This window comes from Anolis sagrei, chromosome 3 (genome assembly GCF_037176765.1).
Source record: "Anolis sagrei isolate rAnoSag1 chromosome 3, rAnoSag1.mat, whole genome shotgun sequence".
Lineage (NCBI taxonomy): Eukaryota > Metazoa > Chordata > Lepidosauria > Squamata > Dactyloidae > Anolis > Anolis sagrei.
The window spans coordinates 150,277,953-150,302,529 of NC_090023.1; the positions used below are offsets into that span (position 1 = coordinate 150,277,953).

General features: G+C 41.5%; 1 protein-coding gene across 1 annotated transcript in view; it reads left to right on the forward strand.

Annotated features, from left to right (window-relative positions):
* Positions 1-24,577, forward strand: part of LRMDA (leucine rich melanocyte differentiation associated) — an 886,320-nt gene that overhangs the window by 705,385 nt on the left and 156,358 nt on the right. The window contains exon 6 of the mRNA XM_067466959.1: positions 21,325-21,409. Within this exon, the coding sequence (XP_067323060.1) occupies positions 21,325-21,409 (85 nt within the window). The remainder of the gene's footprint in view (positions 1-21,324; positions 21,410-24,577) is intronic.

Consider the following 24,577-nt stretch of genomic DNA (forward strand, 5'->3'; position numbering starts at 1 on the left):
TAGACGGCACTAAAATGCAGCATAGGAGGTGCATTATCATGAGGAGTACAACAACCTTTCAGTAAGGTCTGTGTAACGAAATACTTAATTATAATGTATGTTTTAAATGTGTTTATTGATGTTGGGATATGATAAGTGCAGGCCAGCCAATGTGTCCCCAGAGCTTAGTGACGGAACCGGCTGTTAGAATGTATCCAAGTTAGAGAAGCCAAAGGGGCGGAGCTAACTGCCACTTGGCAGGGGAGGCATTTTAAAAGAGTCAGTTTCTTTTAGTGAGTGGACAAAAGTGGAAGTTGGGTTCTGGTGTGTGGAGAAACCGAACCCAGGGGTTTAAGTCTTCAGCTTGTGTGTTTAGAGATTCAATTGGACCTGTTTAAATTAGTAATTAGCTCGTGAGCTAAGGGATAAAGAAGCCCCAGTAGAAATCCATAACTTCAGTGGAGATAGCTGAAGGGAGAAAAAGGCAAGTCAGTGCCTTGAATTGTCAGTTAAGAAAAGAAAGATACTTTGCAGTGATATAAGTTTAAAACCAGTCTGGTGGAAGTAAAAGCTATACTGAGAGTTATTTCCCAAAAAGGCAGAAGCCCCCTTTCCAATAGGGAGGGCAAGGATGGACACCACGAAAGTTGAATCTTTTAAACTGCAAAAAACTATTTATTCCGTGGCCATTGCAATAACGACAAACAAGCATACAGGGGTGCAATCAAAGGGTTTGTCCCAACCCCCAATGGGGCTGCAGAGCATTTATAGTAAATGGAATATACATTTTCATTGGTTCCCAAAGACAAATCATTTCAATGGTCCAAGTTAGCTATGCAGTTGTTCATTAGTTGTTTTTGATTTTGATTGACATTATAGCACACTGGGATCCCAACAATGGCACAACTATGGCACAGCTATGGTCTATTGTTCTCTGACCATGACTGTATCTTATCTGTTAGTCTGTTGCAAACATGGCTCCAGAGCGACCGGGAAACTTGGGGGTTCTAACTAGCCAACAGCTAGCTGGTTTTGTCCGGATATACTGTTATCCTTGAATAGTAACTTCTTCTTTGGAGCACTGATTTCTCAAACAATCAGCATTTTCTGTAAACATAGGCCTACTGCAGAAATAGGCCAATATGGCAGTAAATCATGACATATGGGCATTGGGAAGATCTCTGAAAATTCCCTTTTTAAAACCACGCCCCCTCCAATATTAGAAACTGTTTAGCTAAAGTCAACTGTAACAACATTTAAAGGAATATAGAATAACCATTAAATGTTGTACATCTGTGAATCCTTAAATAAATATTTCCTTGATCAGTTCTTTATAATTGGGACTCATGTCCATTTACTGAGAAGAAGATTTGCCGCAGAAGAAGGCGGCTGAAGATATTGGAAGAAAGGATTCTGGTTGGGGTAATGAGTTACTCCTTTTAAAAAACTGCCTCAAGTAAAAAAACATATTAAAAGTCAAGCCTCAGCAACATGCACCACTACTACTTTAGTCTCCTAATCCCCCTGGTTGTATATATTTGTCATTTGTTTATCGTATTTTACAGTCTGCTCCTGAGGTCACCATGTGTCATGTCCTTTAGATGTGAAATGGAGTCTTCAGACGCCTCCATGGTTGGTAAGGGCTCTTTTTTAGCCTCTTAAAGCCTGAAAAGGGGAGAGGGAGGGCAGGGCACTGACAGGTGGGGGGCCTGCCCACCCATGCCCCCTTGCCAAAAAGGTAAAGTTTTGGATCCTAGTTTTGGACAGGAAATACACCCAGAACCAAAGCTTTAAACTCTGGTTCAATGTGCATTTTTTGCTGTGTAGAAGGTAGCTATGTTGCCTTAATTCACCCTGCTGCTGGTTTTGGTTTTCCTTGAACTGTGAAATAAAACATATTGTCCCACTTTAATAACTGAAAGATATGTGGGCATGATGGCTGGGGATGATAGGAGTTGTAAGGCAATTCATGTGTAATGCTCCGGAGTTGGAAAAAGCTGTTGTAGCAGGAGATAAAGATTTTTAAGGCTGTTTTTATTAACATTGTCATTGTCTCTTGGACTGCTGAAACTTAAGTGGTAACAATAGAAAACTCCTTTACAGCATACTTGCTAATGATTTACCAGGACAAACCAAAGATTAATCTTCCCATTGTTGATTGTCCCTTTAAGATTAATATTGTTTCCATTTGTTTTCACACATTTCATTATAATAAATTGAGCAAGAGTCAGCAGATAGCAACATTAAGGTCACTTTAGGGTGCATCCTGAGCATACGTGTGGCTCCCCCACCCCTCCATCCAGAATGAAATTCTTGTCTGCTCTTTGGTGCTTTTGTCATATCTCTGAAAAACCCACTTTTTAAAGAATTGTTGCTGTTTTATGTGGGGTTAGCAGGTCATCTCATTAAGCTAGTAAAGTTTGGGCCACTTGTGAGATAATGCCACACAGCTGGTATTTCTTCCTAATTAATATGGGTCTTTATGACTAATTTATGCTAGTCTAGCATCAACCGATTCCTCCCCCCCACACTGCACCCCAAAGTGGACCCAGTCATTACAGTGTTTAGAATGAAAAATAAACTCCTGGGGCTATTAGCAAACCAAGTCCTAAGAGTGGACTGGATAGTGAAGGCATGCCACCTGTTGGAGCCTTTGAAACATAACAGTCCCTTGTTATAAATCACATTGGCGCTCTGACCTTCCTCTTACTTGAAACCTAGTTTGCAGTAGCTTGGCACAAGACAAGATCGATGTACCTTCCTTGAGAAGCAGAAGTCCTTCTTCCTTTTTCTTGCAAGCTGATAAATAAAATTGTCAACCGTATAATATTTATATCATAGCTCTTCAACTGGTTAAACATGTTAGCCTTTTGCAGCAAAAGCAGCCAAGAGTCCTGTGGTACTTTAAAGACTAACAAATTTATTGTGAGATATGCTTTTGTGAATAAAGCCCATTTTGTCAAATACAGGGTGTGATCCTCAGCTGGCAGAGATATATCAAAAGATAAAATATGGTCAGAAGTCCATTAAATGCAATGAACAGAACTTGCACTGAGTTGTTGTTGGTTTTTTGGGCTATATGGCCATGTTCTAGAGGCATTCTCTCCTGACGTTTCACCTGCATCTATGGAGTCCCCGGTGGCACAGTGGGTTAAACTCCTGTTCCGGCAGGACTGAAGACCGACAGGTCGCAGGTTCGAATCCGGGGAGAGGCGGATGAGCTCCCTCTATCAGCTCCAGCTCCTCATGCGGAGAGAGAAGCCTTCCACAAGGATGATAAAAACATCAAATCATCCGGGCGTCCCCTGGGAAACATCCTTGCAGATGGCCAATTCTCTCATACCAGAAGCGACTTGCAGTTTCTCAAGTTGCTCCTGACACGATTAAAAAAAACCTGCATCGATGGCAAGCATCCTCACTACCTCTGAGGATGCTTGCCATAGATGCAGACGAAACATCAGGAGAGAATGCCTCTAGAACATGGCCATATAGCCCCAAAAAACCTACAACAACCCAGTGATTCCGGCCATGAAAGCCTTATACAATACATAGAACTTTCACTGTCACAGTTCTATGGCAGTGTGAACCTTTCTTTACCAGTCACAGATTTGTTCCAAGGTGGACAAGATCTAAAGTTGCCAGATGAAAGGGAGGCTCTTTTATTTTAATGGTTATAAAGAAGAAGCATAGCCTGTCACAAAAGCAGCACCCATTGAAATTCCCTCTACTACACACTTACTTAGGGGATCCCTCATTGTCTGAGTAGGATTGTCTTCCAAGATCGGTATACTGGAGGTGGGTCCGTAGGTGACTGTGGAGCCCTGTTCTTGATCTGCATGTTCTCCCACAGTGAGGGCATTAGTTTCCAGGTCCAAGGTGGTCCTGGTCGGGGTTGGCTTGACACGCCTTCCTCTTGGCATGTTTCTCTCTTTCGCCCTCCATTTGTGCCTCTTCAAATTCTACAGCACTGCTGTTCACAGCTGACTTCCAGCTGGAGCGCTCAAGGGCCAGGGCTTCCCAGTTCTTGATGTCTATGCCAGAGTTTTTAAGGTTGGCTTTGAGCCCATCTTTAAATCTCTTTTCCTGTCCACCAATATTCTGTTTTCCATTCTTGAGTTCAGAGTAGAGCAACTGCTTTGGGAGGTGGTGGTCGGGCATCCAGACAACATGGCTGGTCCAGCAGAGTTAATGGCGGAGGACCATTGCTTCAATGCTGGTGGTCTTTGCTTCTTCCAGCCCATGGATATTTGTCAAACACACAAACAGTAAATGGACAGAATCCCTGTCTTTTATTTTCTCTGGCCACCTCAGCAAGGTTCAGCAGCAAGATCTATAGTCTAACCTCATCACACAGGCCAATTTGTCCATCGTACAAGGCTTCCTCTTCAGTTTCAGCATGGAGTCCTTTAGAGAACATACAGGCACTTCCAGACATGCTCCATGCCTGCAATGACAACACAGGAGCCTTCCTGGCAATGGGGAGAAGCCAAGCGATGACACTTCCCTCCATAGGATGAAGAGTAAGCCAATTTGTGCAATTCAGAGCGTGGAGCGATGGCTTCTCCACACACCCTGTCATGAGCCTGTGGACCTTTGTGATGAGGTTGCAAGGCAGTGGTTTCCAAACAAGGAATCAGAGGTCCGGGAAAACAAACAAACAAACAAACAAACAAACAGATCCCCGAACCCCAAAGCATAAAGTAAGTCAAGTAAGGAGGATTTGAATTCAACTAAAAAATCAAAGGTCTAACCAGTCACTCAGCAGCAAAGAGACAAGGGGGTTTCACAAGATGAAGTCCAATTAGTTCTGTACTTTCTTGTTGATGTATATTGTGATGGGACTATTTTTGTGCTTTGCAACTTTTATGAAAAGCAAAGGGGATGTGCAAAAACATGGGAGGTGAAAAATAGGAAATAGAGGATTCTATGCAAGGTTTTTGAATTGCATTTCATACTGTATTTTGCATAATATATTTTCTTATAGTTGTGGACCTATTTTTCCAGTTCAGTTTCAGTGTGAGGAGAGGACCCTTTAGGATGAAAAAGCTTGCATGCATTGTCAAAGACTTTCACAGTCAGAATCACCAGGGTGTTGTGTGGTTTCTGGGCTGTATGGTCATGTTGTAGCAGCATTTTCTCTTGATGTTTTGCCTGCACCTGTGGCTGGCATCTTCTGAGATGGGAAGTGGTGGGAGCTGTTTCAAGGCCATTTCTGGAAACAGACATGAGAGATAATCCAGGGTGCAACATCTGTTTGAAATCCACCTAAGCAATGTGATGCAACCCTCATTCAGACGTAGAGGAGGGAAATCCTTTGCAGAATGTTGTAACCAGAAGCAGTTTTCACTACTATTCCTCAAGGGCTCCATCACATGTGGCTTTACCTATACAAATAGGCTATGGGGAGATTTTCCAGATCTTGTGCTGCTGTTGGAGTTGGCAGAAGTCTCACTATCAGTCTAATGCAAATTTCTCCCTTCCTAAATACACATTGCCAAGGTTTGTGAAACCAGAAGGTTCCTGAACTGTGATGCTAGAATTCTGCGCACTTTGTTGCTCTAAATAGTATGATGGGCCCAATTGTTCTATCACTTATCCTCACTTCTCTTTTTGATGTTTTCAAGTGCAACACAGATGAAAACATCATTTCCCATACTCATGGAACACTGGTACTAGTAGGAATTGAGGATCAGATAGGTGCCCATACTTTAAAGCCACCTCACACAAAAACCTCACACAAGAACATGAGATGCTGTGCTCTTCAGTAGCACTTTGCCTGAGATTTAGCTCTGTGCTCAGATAACATGGAGAATTCCCTTAGATTTCATTCAGTGCCCCAAGACCTGGAAATTCTATTATTGGAACTGGAAAAGCTATGCTAATCTCTAATGTGTTTATGGATGAGGCCTAGATCTTCTCAGTTTTTATACATTAATGCTCATGGCTGCTACAACTTTTGACTTGGTCAGATTTTATTTACTACTAGTTTAGGTACCCAGCAGTGCCCGGGTTAGGTAATTTATAATTCTATTTATTGGGGAGGGGGATTATTGCTTGTTTTAAAGTTTTATGAATAGTCCCATTGAAATGCATAAAGATGTGGGTAAACTACAACTCCCATCATCATCTATCATTGACCCCAAACTGCACTAGTAGTTAAAGTTGATCGTGATGGGTATGTGTGCCAGATTTGGTCCAGATCCATCACTGGTGGGGTTCACAGATTTCTCTGATTGCAGATGAACTATAACCCCTAACATTGTAGGTCAATTCCCCATAAATCCTGTCAGAATTCAAAGTTGGTCATGTTATGGGTGCCAAGTGAGGAGATGGAGGAGGAGATGGAAGAGGAAAATAAGTGTATATTACAGATGGATTAGTAGTAAATTAGTAGAGGAGGAGGAGGAGGAGCACAAGAGATGTATTACAGGTGTATTCGTGGAGAAGTAGGAGGAAAATAAAACACGTATTAGGGTGTATTGCGGTGTATTCAGGCATATTAAGGTTGTATTGGGTGTGTTAAGGCATCTTATAGGTGTAATAGGGGTGTATTATTATTATTATTATTATTATTATTATTATTATTATTCCAGTGTGCCAATGTTCCAGCATCATCAATATGATGGTGATTATGATTATTGTGGCTATCTGCCAATGATGCACGAATACATCACGAATACACTAATATGCTTCTACTACACTAATACAAATGTGTATGAATGGTGTATTACAGTGGTATCAGAAAGAGTAGCAACAACAACAACTTTATTTTTGTACTCAGCACAACCTCCAGAACACCAAAGTTGGGAAAAATCCCAACATATACCTCTATCTGTTGTGTGTCCTGCCTGTTTAATGGCATTGAATGTTTGCCCGTATGTGTTCTGTGATCTACCTTTGGGGTGAGAAGGTCAGAATATAATGCTGTTAATAAATAAATAAAATAAATAAGGATGAGGATGGCGATGATTATGATTCTTCCAATGTGTCAATAATACACTAATACACGTCTATCACAGCACTAATGCACTAATACAAAGGTGAATTAGTGGTGTATTAGAGATGTATTTGTGGAATATTAGTGTTGCATTAATGGAGAAGGAGGGGGATAAGGAGGAGGGAGATAAGAGGTATGTTACAGCTATATTGCTTAGTCATGATGGAAATGTGTGCCAAATTTGGTCAAGATCCATTGTCAGAGGGGTTGACAGGGCTCTCTGTTATCATTTCATGTCCCATCATTTCAGGTCAACCTCCCAAAAATACTCCTCCAGTATTTTCCGTTGTTATTGCGGGGAGGGAGGTCTGTGTGCCAAGTTTGGTACATATGTATTGTCAATGAGAGCCACAGTAGTCTTTGGATGTGGTTATGCTGTAACTCCCATCATCTCAGATCCATTCCCCACAGACTCCTCCAGTATTTTCTGTTGTCATGGGGCTAGGGGTATGGTGGGCTTTTTGTATGCCAGGTTTCATCCAGATCTGTTGCCAGTAGAAGTCACAGTGCTCTCTGGAGCCCTCTTGGAAAATACATACAAACATAGATAGATGATAGATAGATAGATAGATAGATAGATAGATAGATAGAAACATATTTTTGTTTATTATATTTATAGATGTAGATTATAGATATTTTCTGAACAATGATTATAGAACACATAGATAGAAAACTGATCTACTTTCATTTTATACATATGTGAGAGATATATAAGTGAGAGAAATATACACATTTACAAATACTGTTTTACAACAGTGTAAGTAAATGTGTATTAATATTGTATTGGATCTGGAGTTTATCATATTTAGAGTAGACCCATCCATACCAATGACCTCAAGCTATTCACACACATAAAAAAAAGTCTTCTATTGGTTTTAGTAGATATATGCTGAGCACGCCTAAAACTAGATCCAGTCTATAGTATGCAAATATTCAGCACTGATTATTTTATTCCAAAGCGATAAAGGCTAGATTCTCTTTGTTTTTCATTAATAATAGAAAAACTACATGCTGCTAAAACTAGACAGAAGACTTTCCAATTTGGGGCCCTCGCACAAAGTATTCACATTAAAAATGAGCAAATATGACATAAATGCACAGCAGGCGGCATGCAAGTTCGAATGCATTGTGAAACTCTTGTCTTGTAGGATACTTGTTTACCTGAATCACAATATTTTAGCTTCTAGACAAATGTTTATATTGGAACTAGTCTCCTGTTTCTCTTTTCTAAATAGGCCAGCTATCCTTTTTGCCTTAATCTCTTGGGCGTGCTTATTTATTTATCTGATAGATTTTTGAAACCTACCTTTCAGATCATGTACTCTCAGTGACAGCAACAGTATAATAAAACTCTAGATTATTTAAAAGGTTAAAAAATAGGCCAGCATTGAAATTAATATCAGTAGATAACTCTTCAAAACACAACATCATAAAGCTTCCCAAATAGTGACTAGAACAAGACCTTTAAAGCTCTTCAAATAAGGCAAAAGAAGACGAGGCCATAATATACTTCTTCAATTATGCTATTGTTAGTAGGAAAAGACAAAATAGAATTTTAATTACTTTATTTTAATATTCAGATTGTCGGAACCCAGACGTCTTAAAAAGCCAGACTCACGAGTATGTCCAAAAGAATAGTTTATTAACACAAAGCAAAAGAGCCTCAGAGACTAAGTGTCCCTGGTCAAAACTCAAAAGTAGCAGCACGTTTCAGCTTAAAAAGCAAACTGAAGCAATAAACCGGATTATCCAGAGATAAGATCCAGATTAAACTGAAGTGCTTCCAAAGTCACGCAAAATAACACAGCAAATGAAGGACGAATAAAGAGCCGTGGAGAAAGAAACGTAGTCAACGAAGTCCGTGGTTTAAGAAAGCCAATTGTTATTATTATTATTATTAACTTTATTTGTACCCCGCTAGCATCTCCCGGAGGACTCGATGCGGCTTACACAGGCCGAAGCCTCAAAACACAATACAGTAAAAACAACACAATAGTAGAAAACATAGCAAATCAATAAGTTAAGCAAGCAATAACGACAATAACAATACATCATGACACTTTAAAACTGGGCCGGCCAGCGCAGTGGGGTACAGGGTTAAAAGTGCTAGAGTGGTAGGAGGAGCATGGGAATAAAATAGTACGGTGTGCAGTAATGTTAATTGTGCTAAAGTGCTTCTAGGACTTGGGTGGGGATTCCTAATCTGAGAAGGCACATCGGAACAGCCAAGTTTTTAGGTTCTTTCTGAAAGCTGCTAAAGTAGGGGCCTGGCGAAGATCTTTTGGAAGGGCATTCCAAAGTCGGGGGGCCGCCACAGAAAAGGCCCTGTCTCGTGTCCCCACCAGGCGCGCTTGCGACGTGGATGGGATCACGAGCAGGGCCTCCCCAGATGACCGGAGCGAGCGTGTGGGATCGTAGGTGGAGATGCGGTCACGCAGGTAGGGTGGTCCCAAACCATTCAGGGCTTTGTAGGTAAGCACCTGCACCTTGAATTGGGCTCGGAAAATAAATGGCAGCCAGTGGAGCTCCTTAAACAGAAGGGTTGACCTCTCTCTGTAATGAGCCCCAGTTAGCGTCCTGGCTGCTGCCCGCTGGACCAGTTGGAGTTTCCGAGCCGTCTTCAAGGGCAGCCCCACGTAGAGCGCATTGCAGTAATCCATTCTAGAGGTGACCAAGGCATGGACCACCCCGGCCAGATCAGCCTTCTCGAGGTACGGTCGCAGCTGGCGCACAAGTCTCAATTGTGCAAAGGCCCTCCCGGATACCGCCGACACCTGAGCCTCAAGTGTAAGCGACGAGTCCAGGAGGACACCCAAACTGCGGACCTGTGGCTTCAGGGGGAGTGTAATCCCGTCCAGCACAGGTAGCCACCCTATACCCCGATCCGGTTTACGATCGACCAGGAGGACCTCTGTCTTGTCAGGATTGATTTTCAGCTTGTTCTTCCTCATCCAGATCGACACAGCGGCCAAGCACTCGTCCAGCACCTGGGAGGCATCCTTGGCATTGGGTGGAAAGGAGTAGTAGAGTTGTGCGTCATCCGCATAGAGATGGCACCCAACTCCAAAACTCCGGATGACCTCTCCCAGCGGTTTCATGTAGATGTTAAAAAGCATGGGCGACAGAATAGAGCCTTGCGGGACCCCACAGGTCAAAGGCCAGGGGTCCGAGCAGGCGTCTCCCAGCTTCACCATCTGGGTTCGACCCTCTAGGAAGGACCGGAGCCACGATAGAACCGCGCCCCCGAGGCCCATCCCAGAGAGACGACCCAGAAGGATACCATGGTCGATGGTATCGAAAGCCGCTGAGATGTCCAAGAGAACCAACAGAGTCACACTCCCCCTGTCCAGCTCTCTGCGGAGGTCATCCACCAAGGCGACCAATGCCGTCTCGGTGCCATGACCAGGCCTGAAACCAGATTGTGACTGATCTAGGTAGTTGGTATCATCTAGGAAGCTCTGGAGCTGGGAGGCGACCACCCGCTCCAGCACTTTACCCAAAAAAGGGAGGTTGGAAATTGGCCTGTAGTTACTCAGCACCGTGGAGTCAAGGGAAGCCTTCTTGAGGAGTGGACGAACCACAGCCTGTTTCAAGTTAGATGGAAAAATCCCTTGCTCCAACGATGCGTTGATAATCAATACAAACCAATCAACCAGCCCCTCCCTGGCTGATTTAATGAGCCAAGATGGGCACGGGTCTAGGGGTGAGGTGGTCGCTCTCACAGCCCCAAGAATCTCCTCCACGGTTTCAGGAAGAACAAGCCTAAAAGAATCCCACAAGGTTGGACAAGCAGATGTCTCCGTCACCTCTTCTGGCACTGCGATGAAATTGGAGTCAAGCTCAAGGCGTATCTGGGCGACTTTGCCTGCAAAGTGGTGTGCAAAATCGCGACACCGAGCTGCGGGGTCATCAGTGACCTCCTCCACCACAGGTGGGTGGAGGAGTTCCCCCATGACCCGAAACAGCTCCGATGATCTATTTGCTGCAGACGCTATCCGGGTGGTCGTGAATGATTTCCTGGCCACCCGAATAGCCACGGAGTATGCCTTAAGAGAGGCTTTAGCCCGTGCTCGATCAGACACGGGCGAAAGCCAAGTCTGAAGTTGCAAGGTTCCAAAGTCCATGTAGGCAGCGTCGTCTTCAAAAGCAGTCCGAAGTGAAAGAAGGGGGAAATCCACACTCACGAGAATTCAAGCCAAGTTGTAACACGAACAGAAGCAGCAACCTGCAGATCCAGGACCCAAGCCCAACACAAAAGCGGCAGTGACAAACCCCAAGGCATGAAACCAACACTTTGCCTTCTGCAAAGATCTTTCATTTCAGTGCCTACTTTTATCTTACACCTCATCATCCGATGATGAGCTGACCTCCATCCTGTTGTTATCCTTTAGAGCTGACTTTGCTTCTGCACCTGAACGCTGACGCCCATCCCTGCAATTCTTCCACTTGTCAAGACTTAGCTCTCCCCAAGACTCCACAGTATCTCCCGATTGCCAATCCCCACCACCAGAAAACCCCTCAAACGTGTCACTAGACATTAGCTGAGTACATACATCTTCAACCTCTTGCACCTTTGTCCATCCAGTGTGTCACCCTCATCCCCATCACTCCCAGAGAAACCCATGAAAGCCTCCTCGTCTGTGGGAGCAGTAAGTATATCCCAAATCTTCTTCCTCTGTTGTTCCTCATCCGACTCCTGCTCCCGAGTAACCCTCTTAGTTCCCCTATTCACATCCACTGTATCTCCTTCCTCCTTCTCACTCATTGACCCTTCACTCTCAGAAAACCCTTTGAAGGAATCTTCGTCAGTAGGTGACATAAGTATATCCCAGATCCTTTTCCTCTGTTGGTCCTCATCTAACTCTTAAGCACTCCTTTTCCCTCTTCTGACACCCATACTACCACTTGCAGTGTTACCAACAGGCTCTACTACAACACAGATCTTACCTGGCATTCACAAGAAGAGATCAAGAGATTATCCTGTTTCCCCTTCATCAGTGGGGACTAGTAGCTTCCATGTCAGTGGAATGGAAGATTTGTTCTGATGACAGTGTACAACCCCTTGAATAGCTCCTAAACCACAAAACAAATTCACAACCTCATCGACACGGATGACACAAGTCACAACTATTCTTTATCAGAGCCTTATGAAGTAACTAGAGGTAACTACTTGCCCAAATTTTGTATAGCTTGTAATGTAAAAAAAATAACACTAAAAGAAGTAGGGTGTTTGGAATGAAACTGACCTCGCTTTTCTGTGTTCATGGACTCTCTAGTTAACTCTGAGCTCTCACCACTCCTCTCTATTACTTTAAAAATGTGTGTGTCACAATATATGAGGTTCCTAGAACCACAAGAAATGCAAAGAAAAATTGTTAATAACTCATTCTTGAATCTTCCCCCTTAAAAATCAAATTGCCCCCCTGTGGGGTGCATGCCCCACATTGGGAACCAGGAGTGTAGACTCATATCATGCAGACTGATTATGTACGTTTACACTGTCATACAATCTGCATTCTGAAACTGAATTGTATGGTAGTGTAGATGTGGCTTGGGATATTGTTGTAAGTCTGTTATCATAAGTAAAGATGGAAGGTAACATATCTAGAATTTGTATTAGCTTGCCTATCCATTTGGCTGATAAGCACAGCATTTCTTCATCTCAAGTCTATTCTGTGTCTACTCAGTGGCAGGTTGCTCAGCTTTGTATACACATTTCTGTTATAGCTGGTGACTCAGATTTGAGGAATAACACTTTATACGTCCTGAAATTCAGTCTTCCTTTTATAGCTTGCCCAATATTATTATCCAATATTCTGTAGTTGTGTTCATTCTTTCAATAAACTATCCAAAGCAATGAATCTATCTGGGGATGGATTGGAAGGTGGGGGTGGGGGCAGTGGAGGTGAGTATTTATCACCAGCATTAAGTCCTTTAAAGTTTGAACTAAAACTTGAAGGAGACCCACAGTCCCCTGAAATGGGAGTTCCAAAACCAGAACCTCTGACTAAGAGCTACCACCAGATCGGGTGTGGAAGGTTTCCAAGCAGAAGTCTGACACTATCCATCCCACGAAAGTGGCTCTAATTAAAAATATGCAATGGTTAATATATGCCGTGGAAATAAGGACAGTTTCTGTGTGAGTGACTGATGATTTCCAGTGTCCTTTCTCTAAGTGCTCATTGCATGCTCTGAATCTTTTTCAAAAGGGATGTGGACTTACAGCTCTTCTTCCTGTGTTGTAAAATTTTGTCAGGTGCAATATATTAGTGACTATTATAGTTATTGATGTGTGTGCATGTGTGAAGAATTTATAGCGCACCATAGAAATGAGCACCATTTCTCACATATCCTAGATAAATATTTAAAGAGTCAAAGGTAGGGGAACACTGCTCCAGCGTAACGACTAACCGTGGCACATGGAAAGATACCTGCATTAACAGGTCTCCTTGGAATACAGAAACATTGTATCCTATAAAGCAAGACAAATGGTTTGACAGAAGCTAACTTTTCATACACAATTGCCAATGGTGAAGTGAAAATAAAACGATCACTACATTTTTAAAGGGCATTTCCATTTCCAATATTGCAGGCTTGTTGAAAAAAGTAGCCATTTGAGGGACTATTTGTTTAAGGCTAGAATTTAATTTGCTTGTTATATGTAGGGTAGAACTGCATGATAGGACTGCAGCTGAAATGTCTCCTTCTCCTTTTCCCGCCATTAAGGTTTACTAAGACAAAACACCTGATGTGACATTTTGCCTAGTGTAAGTTTCTGTAGAATAATGAACTTTGTAAACAGTTTTATCTTACTATGAATGAAAACAAAAGGAGAAGAGGGGGGGAAGGAGACATGGCACTGATACATGTGGCACTGACTACATGCCTGATACACATTTGTGTGCATATGCTTTGCTTTACAAAGAGAAAGGGCACTAGTTTTGCACCAACAGCATGTTGTGCAAATCCCGGATTCTCCCAAAGTGGTCCTTGTCTCATTCCTGATCTCGGCTCAAGCCAGAGAAGCCATTTTAAACCAGAGTGGATGAATTTCCTCCCTTTCCTCTCCTCCCTCTTTTGTCCGAAGCCTGGGAAGCTGTTTTAAACCAAAGTGGATGACTTTCCTCCCTTTCCTCTCCCCCCTCTTCTGTTCCAAGCCTGGGACACAAGTAAAGACCATCCAATGAAACATGAAATAACACTTTCAAACCATTAGCGAAGGATTCGGAAGTACCTGAAGTTTTGAAAAGTTTTGAACATTTTTTCTCTTTTTTATTTTTTTATTTTTTTTCAAGGGTTAAGATTTTAATGAGGTAGGTATTCCTCTTGGGGAAAAGGCATATAACCTTGGACTGGATGTGTGTATCAATATATTTTGCAATTTATCCTTGTTGATTTATGGTTGACGAGGTGATAAAACTGCTCTGACACACAGCTGCAAAACAATAAACCAATTAGCTTTTATTTACAGCTTATATACAAAGCAGAGTTGCATGGTGGTCTGCTCGCGCAAACAACAACCTCAGTAATGGCTTCTAGCCTCCTTCTTCATACCCAGTAGAACACACCTACTTCACATTCTAGACGTCACACACAGAAGGCAGGAACTAACACACTTAACACTATGCCTGCTGAACATTATTTCATATATATGCTTACAGCATTAAATCACATTTTGGAAATCTACTACATAGCCCATAACCCAAAATACAGAAACTGACAATCCTGACATAGTACATCAAATGCCATTGAGCCTTCAGAGCTACAGATGGAGGTGGGGGCTCTGGTGCTTCTTGAGATAGGGGATTTGAATGGGTCTTCTATACATGGAACCAGCAAAGCACCATACTACCTGTCCATCTCTGTATGGGCCTTGCGGACCTTCTCTTTGTCTTGCCTTCCTTCCTTCTTGTCCTCCATGTCTGGAGAGGGCCTCATCTCCTTCTCCTCCTCTCCTCTCTAGGCCTTGGCTGAATAGCAGATATTCTCTGTGAAGTTCAATGGACCATTGTTGGAATATGGATCAGCTTTGCTTTCTGGCTCCATCTTGCTGAGACTGCAGCGAGATTCAGCTTTGGCTGCTTCCTCCTGCATATTTGAAATCTTGATGGAGAGAATGATGTTCCTTGTGATTTTTGTCTTGTCCCCAGGAGGGGCTACCAGATGCTGTGTGAGGGTCTTTGTAAATCTTGAGTCTGCATGTGATAGTTCTCCACATCAAGCGTGATCTGGGTCAATCTCTTCCTAGAACAGTGCAGCATGACATTGAGAATTTTGCTCAGGACAAGCCCGTCAGAGAAGCTGCTGAAGAATGAATCTTCTTTTTAGTGGTCTGTCTAAGGCGTGGTTCATGATTTTCAGTCCCTTTGTTATTACTTTGCTCACGTAGATTTTCAGCTCTGTATGCAGGTTCCAAACTTGCCCAATCGCTGTCTCAACATATTCCTAGTTGAGGGCACCCCCTGGGTGGAAGTCCATGAAGTTGGGGTTGGATCTCAACGTGGGCAGTGCCCTTCCCCCAGCAGCCCCTTGCAGCTTGCTCCAGAAGGCCTCCGTGGCGGTCTCAGCAACATTCCCCACCAGCGCTGGGATGAAAGAGAGGCTGTCGAGTGGGAAATTCACAATTTTCAAGAAGCTGCATTTGAAGTGCCACATGAAACAATGGTCAACAAATGTTTCCAACATGATGGCAATGCAATCAACAGCTTCCTATCTAGGGTGTATTTCGGAGATATTCTCTTGGAAGTATAGTCTCCTTTGTTTGTGCCCCACCTCTTCCTCTCTAGCTGAGCAGATACCTTCATTTTTGCACATATTTAAACACCTTATTGGCAATTTTTCTTGCTACGAAGTTGATCTGTACTTGGGTGTCAGGGCCCTCGGCCCACTGGAAGGCATAACGTAACCAATCAGTAACCTTCCCTGGCAACCTTTTCAGGATGCCTATAGATGACTGAAAGTCCAAAATGCTCATTAAATTTTCATTGACAGTATTTTCTGCCACCTGTTGTTTGTGCCCCACCTCTTCCTCTCTGGCTGAGCAGAGACACTGCATTTTTGCACATATTTAAATACCTTATTGGCAATTTTGCTTCCCACGAAGTTGATCTGCACTTGGAAGTCAGGGCCCTCGGCCCACTGGAAGGTATAACATAACCAATCAGTAACCTTCCCTGGCAAACTTTTCAGGATGCCTACACATGACTCCCAAGTCCCAAATTCTCATTACATTTTCACTGACAGTATTTTCTGCCACCTGTAGCATTTTTAGCTGTAAATTTTCGTGTTTATAGAGATCTCTCAGAATGTGTTTTTTGGGAATAACTTCCTGTCCAATGGCGAATGTGAACTCGCTGTTGCTTGCACATTTGCTGTAAACGTGCAAGCAATAGCGAGATCACATTCGCCTATCTCATCCACAGCAGAAGGAAGCCAAGGCCTTAGTGTGGCAGTTTGACTTTCATCTTCAAGAAACAAACCTTCTTTGCCCTCCTGTCTTCATGTTATTCATTGGAGGTGGCACCAAAGTGGCAGTGAGGGATCATAAACTAACTGGGAATACATTAGAATGCATGGAGGAAATAATCCATTTGTTCTGGATTGTGTTTGGAAGGAGCGGAGGGCAATTCACCCATCAATAATGACTAGCATTTGTCAGTTTTCTTCAGATATAAGGGATGTCTTTTAATTTGTTTGCAATCCCTCCAGCATATGTCTCCCTCCCTGCTTCTATCTGTCATCAAGATCCATTCAAGGTCATTTCTACAGTGTAACTGAAACTTGATAGGTGGCTGTCAGAACAGCTCTGTAGACATGAGCTGTCACGTGTCAATCCTTTCAATATCAAAATATTGTGGCAAATCTTACAGAATTATAATTCCTCTTTAGAATACATTTTTTGAAAAATTAGTAAGGGCACAGACTCATTCAATATTTAAAAATGAAAAACCAGTATTGCTCCTTTTTTTTGTACAGACTACACTTACTCCGTTGAAATAATTTCTCTTTTCAGTCAGTCGCATCAGTTTTGAAGAAGGCTCTTAATGTGGAATTAGCTAGCATTTGTAACTGAACACTTAGTGGGGAGATAATGAGGCTCTTGTATCCTTGACAGGGAATTATGTACAGAAAAGCAGCAAAAGGCCTGTAAGAATCCCTTCTCTTCTTGCTTTTCTAACATGGAAAATAAAGCTAAATTGTCCCTTCACTCCAGTATCCTTTTTAGAAGTTCTTGAATTTTGATCTGTCAGTGGTATTTGCTGAAAAGGCAGAGTTTCCTTCCAGTAATTTTAAGAAAAGCTATCATCAAACTGTCAACAGCCTAAATTGAGATTAAAAGTACTGAAGAGAAATCTTTGCTATTATCAGGGTTTCAGCTAAGAGCCCTTGAGCAGACAGAAAATATCTGAAAGGTCTAAAATGGAGCTGCATCATCTTTTTTGATCTGTTGGAAAAACTTGGGAGATGGAGGGGGCGCTAGGTCATTCTTTAAATAAGTGACAAAAGCTTAAACATACTACCCTGGGTTTGCAGACAAAGTCAAAATATACTGTAGTGGATGCAATGGTGTGCTTTGCATACCATTTTAGATTCACTATAAAAAGTGCTGACTTGGCTTCTGGACAGCCCCCAAACCAGGACGAGTGTAATATCGTTGATACACCCAAGGTTGGCAAAAATCAAAGTTAGCATGTGCTCTAGTTGTCTCTTAGAATATCCCTACTTTTTGATTTGTATCTCTGATATGTCATAGTTCCTGTTGTTTTGTTTTTGGGAAAATATTGTATGTTGATATACATCTACATCCCATGTATTTCCAGATAACATTCCAAAATATAGACTCGTGCTCATGTTCCTGGTTTTTTAGGCAGGGTCGCTTGGCTGTTGAGACACCTATATTTAATCAAGAACAAATAGAATAAGAATTTTTTTTGTTGTGTTGAATCAGTTCTTCTTCTTGGTCTTGTTTTAAATCAGTTGTTCCCAAACTTATTTGGCCTACCCCCTGGAAATAATTTTTTCTAAATCTTCTCTTCTTTCTTTTATGCTTTCACCGCCCCCTTATAGTTATTAATCACCCCCAAATGCACCAGGGGCCATTACTGCCACAGCGCCCAACAGTGGGTTGTAATGCCCACTTTGGGAATCACTGTTTTAAATGCATGCTTTCTCTGTATAAGTAACAATGGTTTTAATGATCAATAGGAGCAATTATCTTTCTGTGAGTTGTTTTGCTGGGTTAACATTCACCTAGTTGCTGAAGGCTGAAAGCGTTGCTATAGCAGTTGTTAAAACGTGTTTTAAAGATGTGTATATGTGTGTGTGATACAGATTCACTAACAACACTCATTCAGAGCCTTAGAAATGAATGTTGATAATATCAAGATATTACTCATAACAATGTTTTTTAATAAATACTGTACTATAAGGTCAAAAATTACTCTTTCATCAGTGGGAAATCATTTTATACTGATGAATTAAAAATGTCATTGGAAATTGTTATTATTGCAGTACTCATTTTTATTTTAGTTTTAAGAGGGTGTAATTAAGCTTTGTCACAGACTTTGATAATTATTTTGAAAATGATACTTTCCTTATAATTGATTTTATTTAGTATATTGCATACACTGTATATTTTGAGAATAGTTATTTATCCTTTCCTATCAAGGCAGTGGGAGGCACATCCAGTGGTAACCCTGTGTGGAACAAGGGGCTAATACATTATGTATGGTAAGATATAGCAGATCGAATTATGTAATGTGCTGTTCTTCAAAACTGATGACCAATTTTCTAGCTATGTTATTGCAGCTCTACTTACTTCCAGTTGTGGTGGTAGGGCAATGGTGAAAGAGAGACAAAGTTCTGCTTCTAGATGCACTCAAAGTGAACTTGCAATAAACCATATAAAACAAAACAAGCAAGCAAGATAAACAGAATATAACCATTTTAAGAGAAATGTTGTGTGTGTGTGTGTGTGTGTGTGTGTAGTGGAACATTCCATCCCATGAGCACCTAAACTGACCTAATAAACTAGAGCTGATCCAGCATGACATAGACTGGATCAGTTTCGGAATGGGTCACACATGCACTTCCCAGCCACTGCAGAGGCAAGAGGAAGTCCCTACTGCCCAATTGTGCAGAGCACAGTTCATTGCCACAGGATGACCACCCTTACCATCCCATCCCTCCCTTTGTGTCATAATTGTCTCTGGCTGTGACATAGATCCTACCTATTAGCTGTCATCTGGGACAACAAGGGAGGGGAAGAGGAATCCCACTCCTCTTGCACCTCTCTTCCCAGATCACCCTATCATTCCAGCCAATATCACTACAGGTGACAGCCAAAGGTAAATCTGTATTACAGCTGGAGACTGCCAAAACATGTCGAGTGGGAGGGGCTGTTAACTGCCATATTGTGTCCCTGGGACACTAGAGCCCAGGAAACACGGAATGGCAGTGGCAACAGTTGTGGCCAGTTCTGCTCTGGACCTCATCCAACTGTTCAGGTGGGCCCAAAGTTAAGTGATTGTCCAAATTATGGGCCAGAACGTGAACTATTCACTGACTTTGGTTAATGTGATTTTATTTATTTCGTATCAAAAGCATTCATAAATTAGTATAAAACTGATAAAAATAGAAGGTGTGCAGGGTTATCTTTTGACCAAAAATGGGCAACAACAATGGTATTGTCTGTTGTTATTGTTGTTCATTCATTCAGTCGTCTCCGACTCTTCGTGACCTCATGGACCAGTCCACGCCAGAGCTCCCTGTCGGCCGTCACCACCCCCAGCTCCTTCAAGGTCAGTCCAGTCGCTTCAAGGATGCCATCCATCCATCTTGCCCTTGGTCGGCCCCTCTTCCTTTTGCCTTCTACTTTCCCCAGCATAATTGTCTTCTCTAGGCTTTCCTGTCTCCTCATGATGTGGCCAAAGTACTTCAACTTTGTCTCTAGTATCCTTCCCTCCAATGAGCAGTCGGGCTTTATTTCCTGGAGGATGGACTGGTTGGATCTTCTCGCAGTCCAAGGCACTCTCAGCACTTTCCTCCAACACCACAGCTCAAAAGCATCTATCTTCCTTCGCTCAGCCTTCCCTAAGGTCCAGCTCTCACATCCGTAGGTTACTACAGGGAATACCATGGCTTTGACTAGGCGGATCTTTGTTGCCAGTCTGATGTCTCTACTCTTGACTATTTTATCGAGACTGGACATTGCTCTCCTCCCAAGAAGTAAGCGTCTTCTGATTTCCTGGCCACAGTCTGCATCTGCAGTAGTCTTTGCACCTAGAAATACAAAGTCTGTCACGGCCTCCACATTTTCTCCCTCTATTTTCCAGTTGTCAATCATTCTTGTTGCCATAATCTTGGTTTTTTTGACGTTTAGCTGCAACCCAGCTTTTGCGCTTTCTTCTTTCACCTTGATTAGAAGGCTCCGCAGCTCCTCCTTGTTTTCGGCCATCAGAGTGGTATTGTCTGTAGCCTCCAACAATTCCTCCTCTGTACATTAGGCAGGGCACAATGGACAAGCAAACAGGTGCAGAGTTGTCTGTTCTGCTCCACAGTCACACAAGGTATAGGATTTTTTTAGGTAGTGCCATTCCAGGTTGCCCATTCTTGATTTGCCCCTGGAGGAAGACCCTTGCAGGGGGCTATCCAGTTGCGTTTTCCTAATTTAGCTGCCCAGAGGGATATCCTTGCTGTTGCTGGAGCGGTGCCAAGAGGAGTGGTAGTTCTCATAAAGCTTTTCCTTGATTTGAGTCTATTGGGAGGAGGCTGGTAGCCATATAGTAGGTGGCTTTCACAGTGTTCAAGCTTATTTCTCTCACATTTAGCAGGTTAATGTGGTGTAAAGCTACAATAAGGTGGCCTTGCCTTGAGTTACCCTGGATTAGCTATGCACAGCATTGGGCCACCATGGAACTGATCTAGCCATGAAACTGATCTAATCTAAGTGCCCAGAGTAGATGTGTCCTTAGTGTAGACACAGAAATGTGTAAAATTATTACTGCTAGGATTGAGGCCTAAAAAAAGCAGTTTAAAACAACTTATGGATCATAATACTGTATATGAAGTGTCAAGAGATGGAAAGGAGATGGGATGATCTAACCAAAGGAAGATACTGGATATCTAATGAGAAAAGTCCAAGCCTTTGGGCAAGGGAATAAAGGAAAGAGGTGTACATTTAATAACCATGTGGGTCATTTTAAAAGTTATGCTTTGTCATATCTAATTAGAATTTCTTTGTAGTGTTGGCATTGTGAAATTCAAAGTAGTTCAGTGCATGCCTTGCATTGTGGCATCTGTATGAACATATTATCTGGGTATGATAACCAAATGTATGTATCTTGCAGGTCTCAACTGATGGTGCCTCGATTTCTCCTCAGATGAACTATACACCATTGCCATCTGGATCAAGGGACCTCACCAACCACAGGGGTAAATACAAAGACATATACATGGAAAAACATATTGCTATGAATGACAACACTGTGATAAACATTATCGTATGGCCATTAGAGTTCATTACTGCTCTACAGGCACTCTGGAGAGAATTCACCACTCTTTTTAGTTCTTGATGAGAACAGCACACTTGGCAAAATTAGAGTTTAAACATATTAAACAGGCTCCAGAGATACTTTACCAGGGAAACAAATGAATCTATTAAATAACACTTAACAACTTCAATAACAATGCAATCAACCCAAATATTGCTAAGTAGACAACTGCATACTTCATTGATGATTTCAAGGCCCTTTAAAATATACCGATATATGAAATACTAAAATGTATTTCTCTTGCAGTTTAGTTAAAGTTATGGAGAGGTTTTTTTGCTTTGTTTTTGCTTCACTACAAATTTATATATCACTTATTCTTTGCCATTCCCTTTTACGATGAAAGTAAGGAAAAGGAGGAGAAAGATCTTACTTTTTTAAAGAATTATTTTTGAAAAGATTAGTATTTGCAGAAAAAACATATGAGAATACTATGAGAAATGACATCTACAGTAATTGAATCATTTTAAATATATTATATGTATTTCAACATGAGGAAAGTATTTTCTAGTGTATCTGTAGTAGGAAACTAATGACCTCTACAATAACTGAATCCATTCAAATATATGTATTTCTAAGGAAGGAAGTTGGTATTTTCTAGTATATCTGTAGCATAAAACTAATGGAACAAAACATAGTTTTTTTACTTCTTCGTAATACAGAATTGTCACTTTGTCAGTTTTCCTATTGGATATCTTATGCATTAATTAATTGGGTACACAAGCTGAAAAAAGTAGTCATGGTTTATGAGAGGTGATAATGTTTATGAGAGAACCAATGATATATCTGTAGTTTCCAGATCTTGGATTATCAAATCAACTGAGATAATAGAACTCATGAGATGGAAATGAGGATGGTATTTGCCAGGAGCAAGGGATAAAGTTGGGTAGCACTTCTATTAAAAAGGTTTTGATATTTGCTTGAGCTTACTGTTTGTGTTCTCTTTTGCATAGTTTTGGAATATATTTAGTATGTTATGTCTTGGTATCTGTATTCTCATTCTTCTTTCATAGAGGGACACAGAAACTCCAACAAGGAAAAACAAAACAAAATAGTTGCTGATTTCTCTTTTGCTTGCAAGTCCTCCTCTCATATATCTTGACAAAAATTAATAGTCTAAACTTTGAATCAGATTCTAAGATGGGCCAACTCAACATTTTGGCACCCCACTCAATAAAGTGTAAACTGTGAGCTCTAAAATTTATACCTAGGCTGATGAAAGTGTACATTAGGTGAAATTTGATATTGTAATGTTGTTGTGAAGTTTTCTTAAAGTATAATATGAAATACCTTTCACACTGAGATATAGAAGTCCAGTAGAAAGTCTCAACATATGGGAAAATGAGGATGAAGGTGTAGGAAATACCATTCTCAGATTAATATAGACAAGCAAAGCAAAGAAAAACACACTACTTAGCAATATAAACTGATTTATAATGAATCAAATCATTGTTCCATCTAAATTAGAGATGGGAACTCTGAATTCCACAAATTCCATGTTGCCCTGTGGGTAGGGAGGTTCTTGGCAGCACTTAGGCCAATCAGCCAGTCACCCCTTATAACCAAAAATGGTTACAAACTATGGCAAAAATTCAATGCTGCATCATATGCATAGTAATAAACCAACCATATTAAATTATAAAACTGTTAAAACATCTAAACAGTTAAAATATAAAAATAGAGTAAACAAATTAAAAACATAAAAAGTGCCGAGACATGGTTTCCATACTTCTTGGTTTTCTTACAGCCATTATTGGGATTCCTAGGTTGATGTCAATTTGTGTATTACCTACTTCTCGAACGCCTTGTGTACAGAACCAGGTCTTTAGCTTTTTCCTGAAAACCAGGAGGGATGGGGCCAGTCTAATGTCACTGGGGAAGGGGACACCACTGAGAAGGCCCCATCTCTCATTCCCACCAATCACACTTGCAAACGAGGTGGGACTGAGAGCAGGGCCACCCCAGCAGGTCTTCAAGCTCTAGTTGGCTCATAAAGGGAGATTCAGACAGGTAAATTGGACCGGAACCATTTAGGGCTGTATAAGCCAAAGCCAGAACTTTGAATCTCAACATATGCTTAGCACTTTAGAGTGCTCCAAAGTGCTTCATATAGTTTATGTTGTCATGATTACAGTAATGTCATATCATTATCCCAGCTTCAAAGGAAATGGAAGTTGAAACTATGGTTTTTTTGAGATCACCTGGTGATCTTGGAAAGATCCAGAAGATCTCTTTGATCTTGCTCATGCTCCCACCTGCATCACAAGCGCGATTGGTGGGGACGAGAGAGAGGGCCTTTTCGGTAGTGGCCCCTCGACTCTGGAACTCACTCCCTAAGGACATCAGGCATGTGCCAACCTTGGCAATCTTTAAAAGGAGCTTGAAGACATGGTTGTTCCAGTGTGCCTTCCCAGAATAGTGATCCCATAGCACCTCCAAAGCACTTCATATTGTTTTAGGTCTGCTTGTATGTTTCCATAAACTGCCCTATCACTTCCCTCGCCCATGTCCAGCATTATTTTAATTTTAATTACATTTGGCCTAGCCATAGTTTTTAAAGTGTGTTGTCCTATTTGATAATATTTGTGTTATTGTTTCATTGTTTTGTTGTTTCTAAACTGCTTGTATTGTTGTTGTTATTGCTTGTATTGTTGTATTTTGGGCTCAGCCTCATGTAAGCCGCACCGGGTCCCTTGGGGAGATGGTAGCGGGGTATAAATAAAGTATTATTATTATTATTATTATTATTATTATTATTATTAGAAAGAGACAAGATTCAGACGTAACGACACATAGCTTGCAGCTGTAAGCCGCCCTGGGTCCCCTTCGGGGTGAGAAGGGCGGGGTACAAGAACCCCAAATAAATAAATAAATAAATAGCTTTATTTCTATTCTTTTAAAGAATGTATAAACTGTGATTTCTTCAAAGAGCCAAAGCATCACAAAACATTAAACAACAATAAAAGAAATCTGAGATGGATAAAACACTATAATAAATTTGAGATGGAACGAAATGAAAATACAATACAATGATTTTAAAACTTCAAGAAAT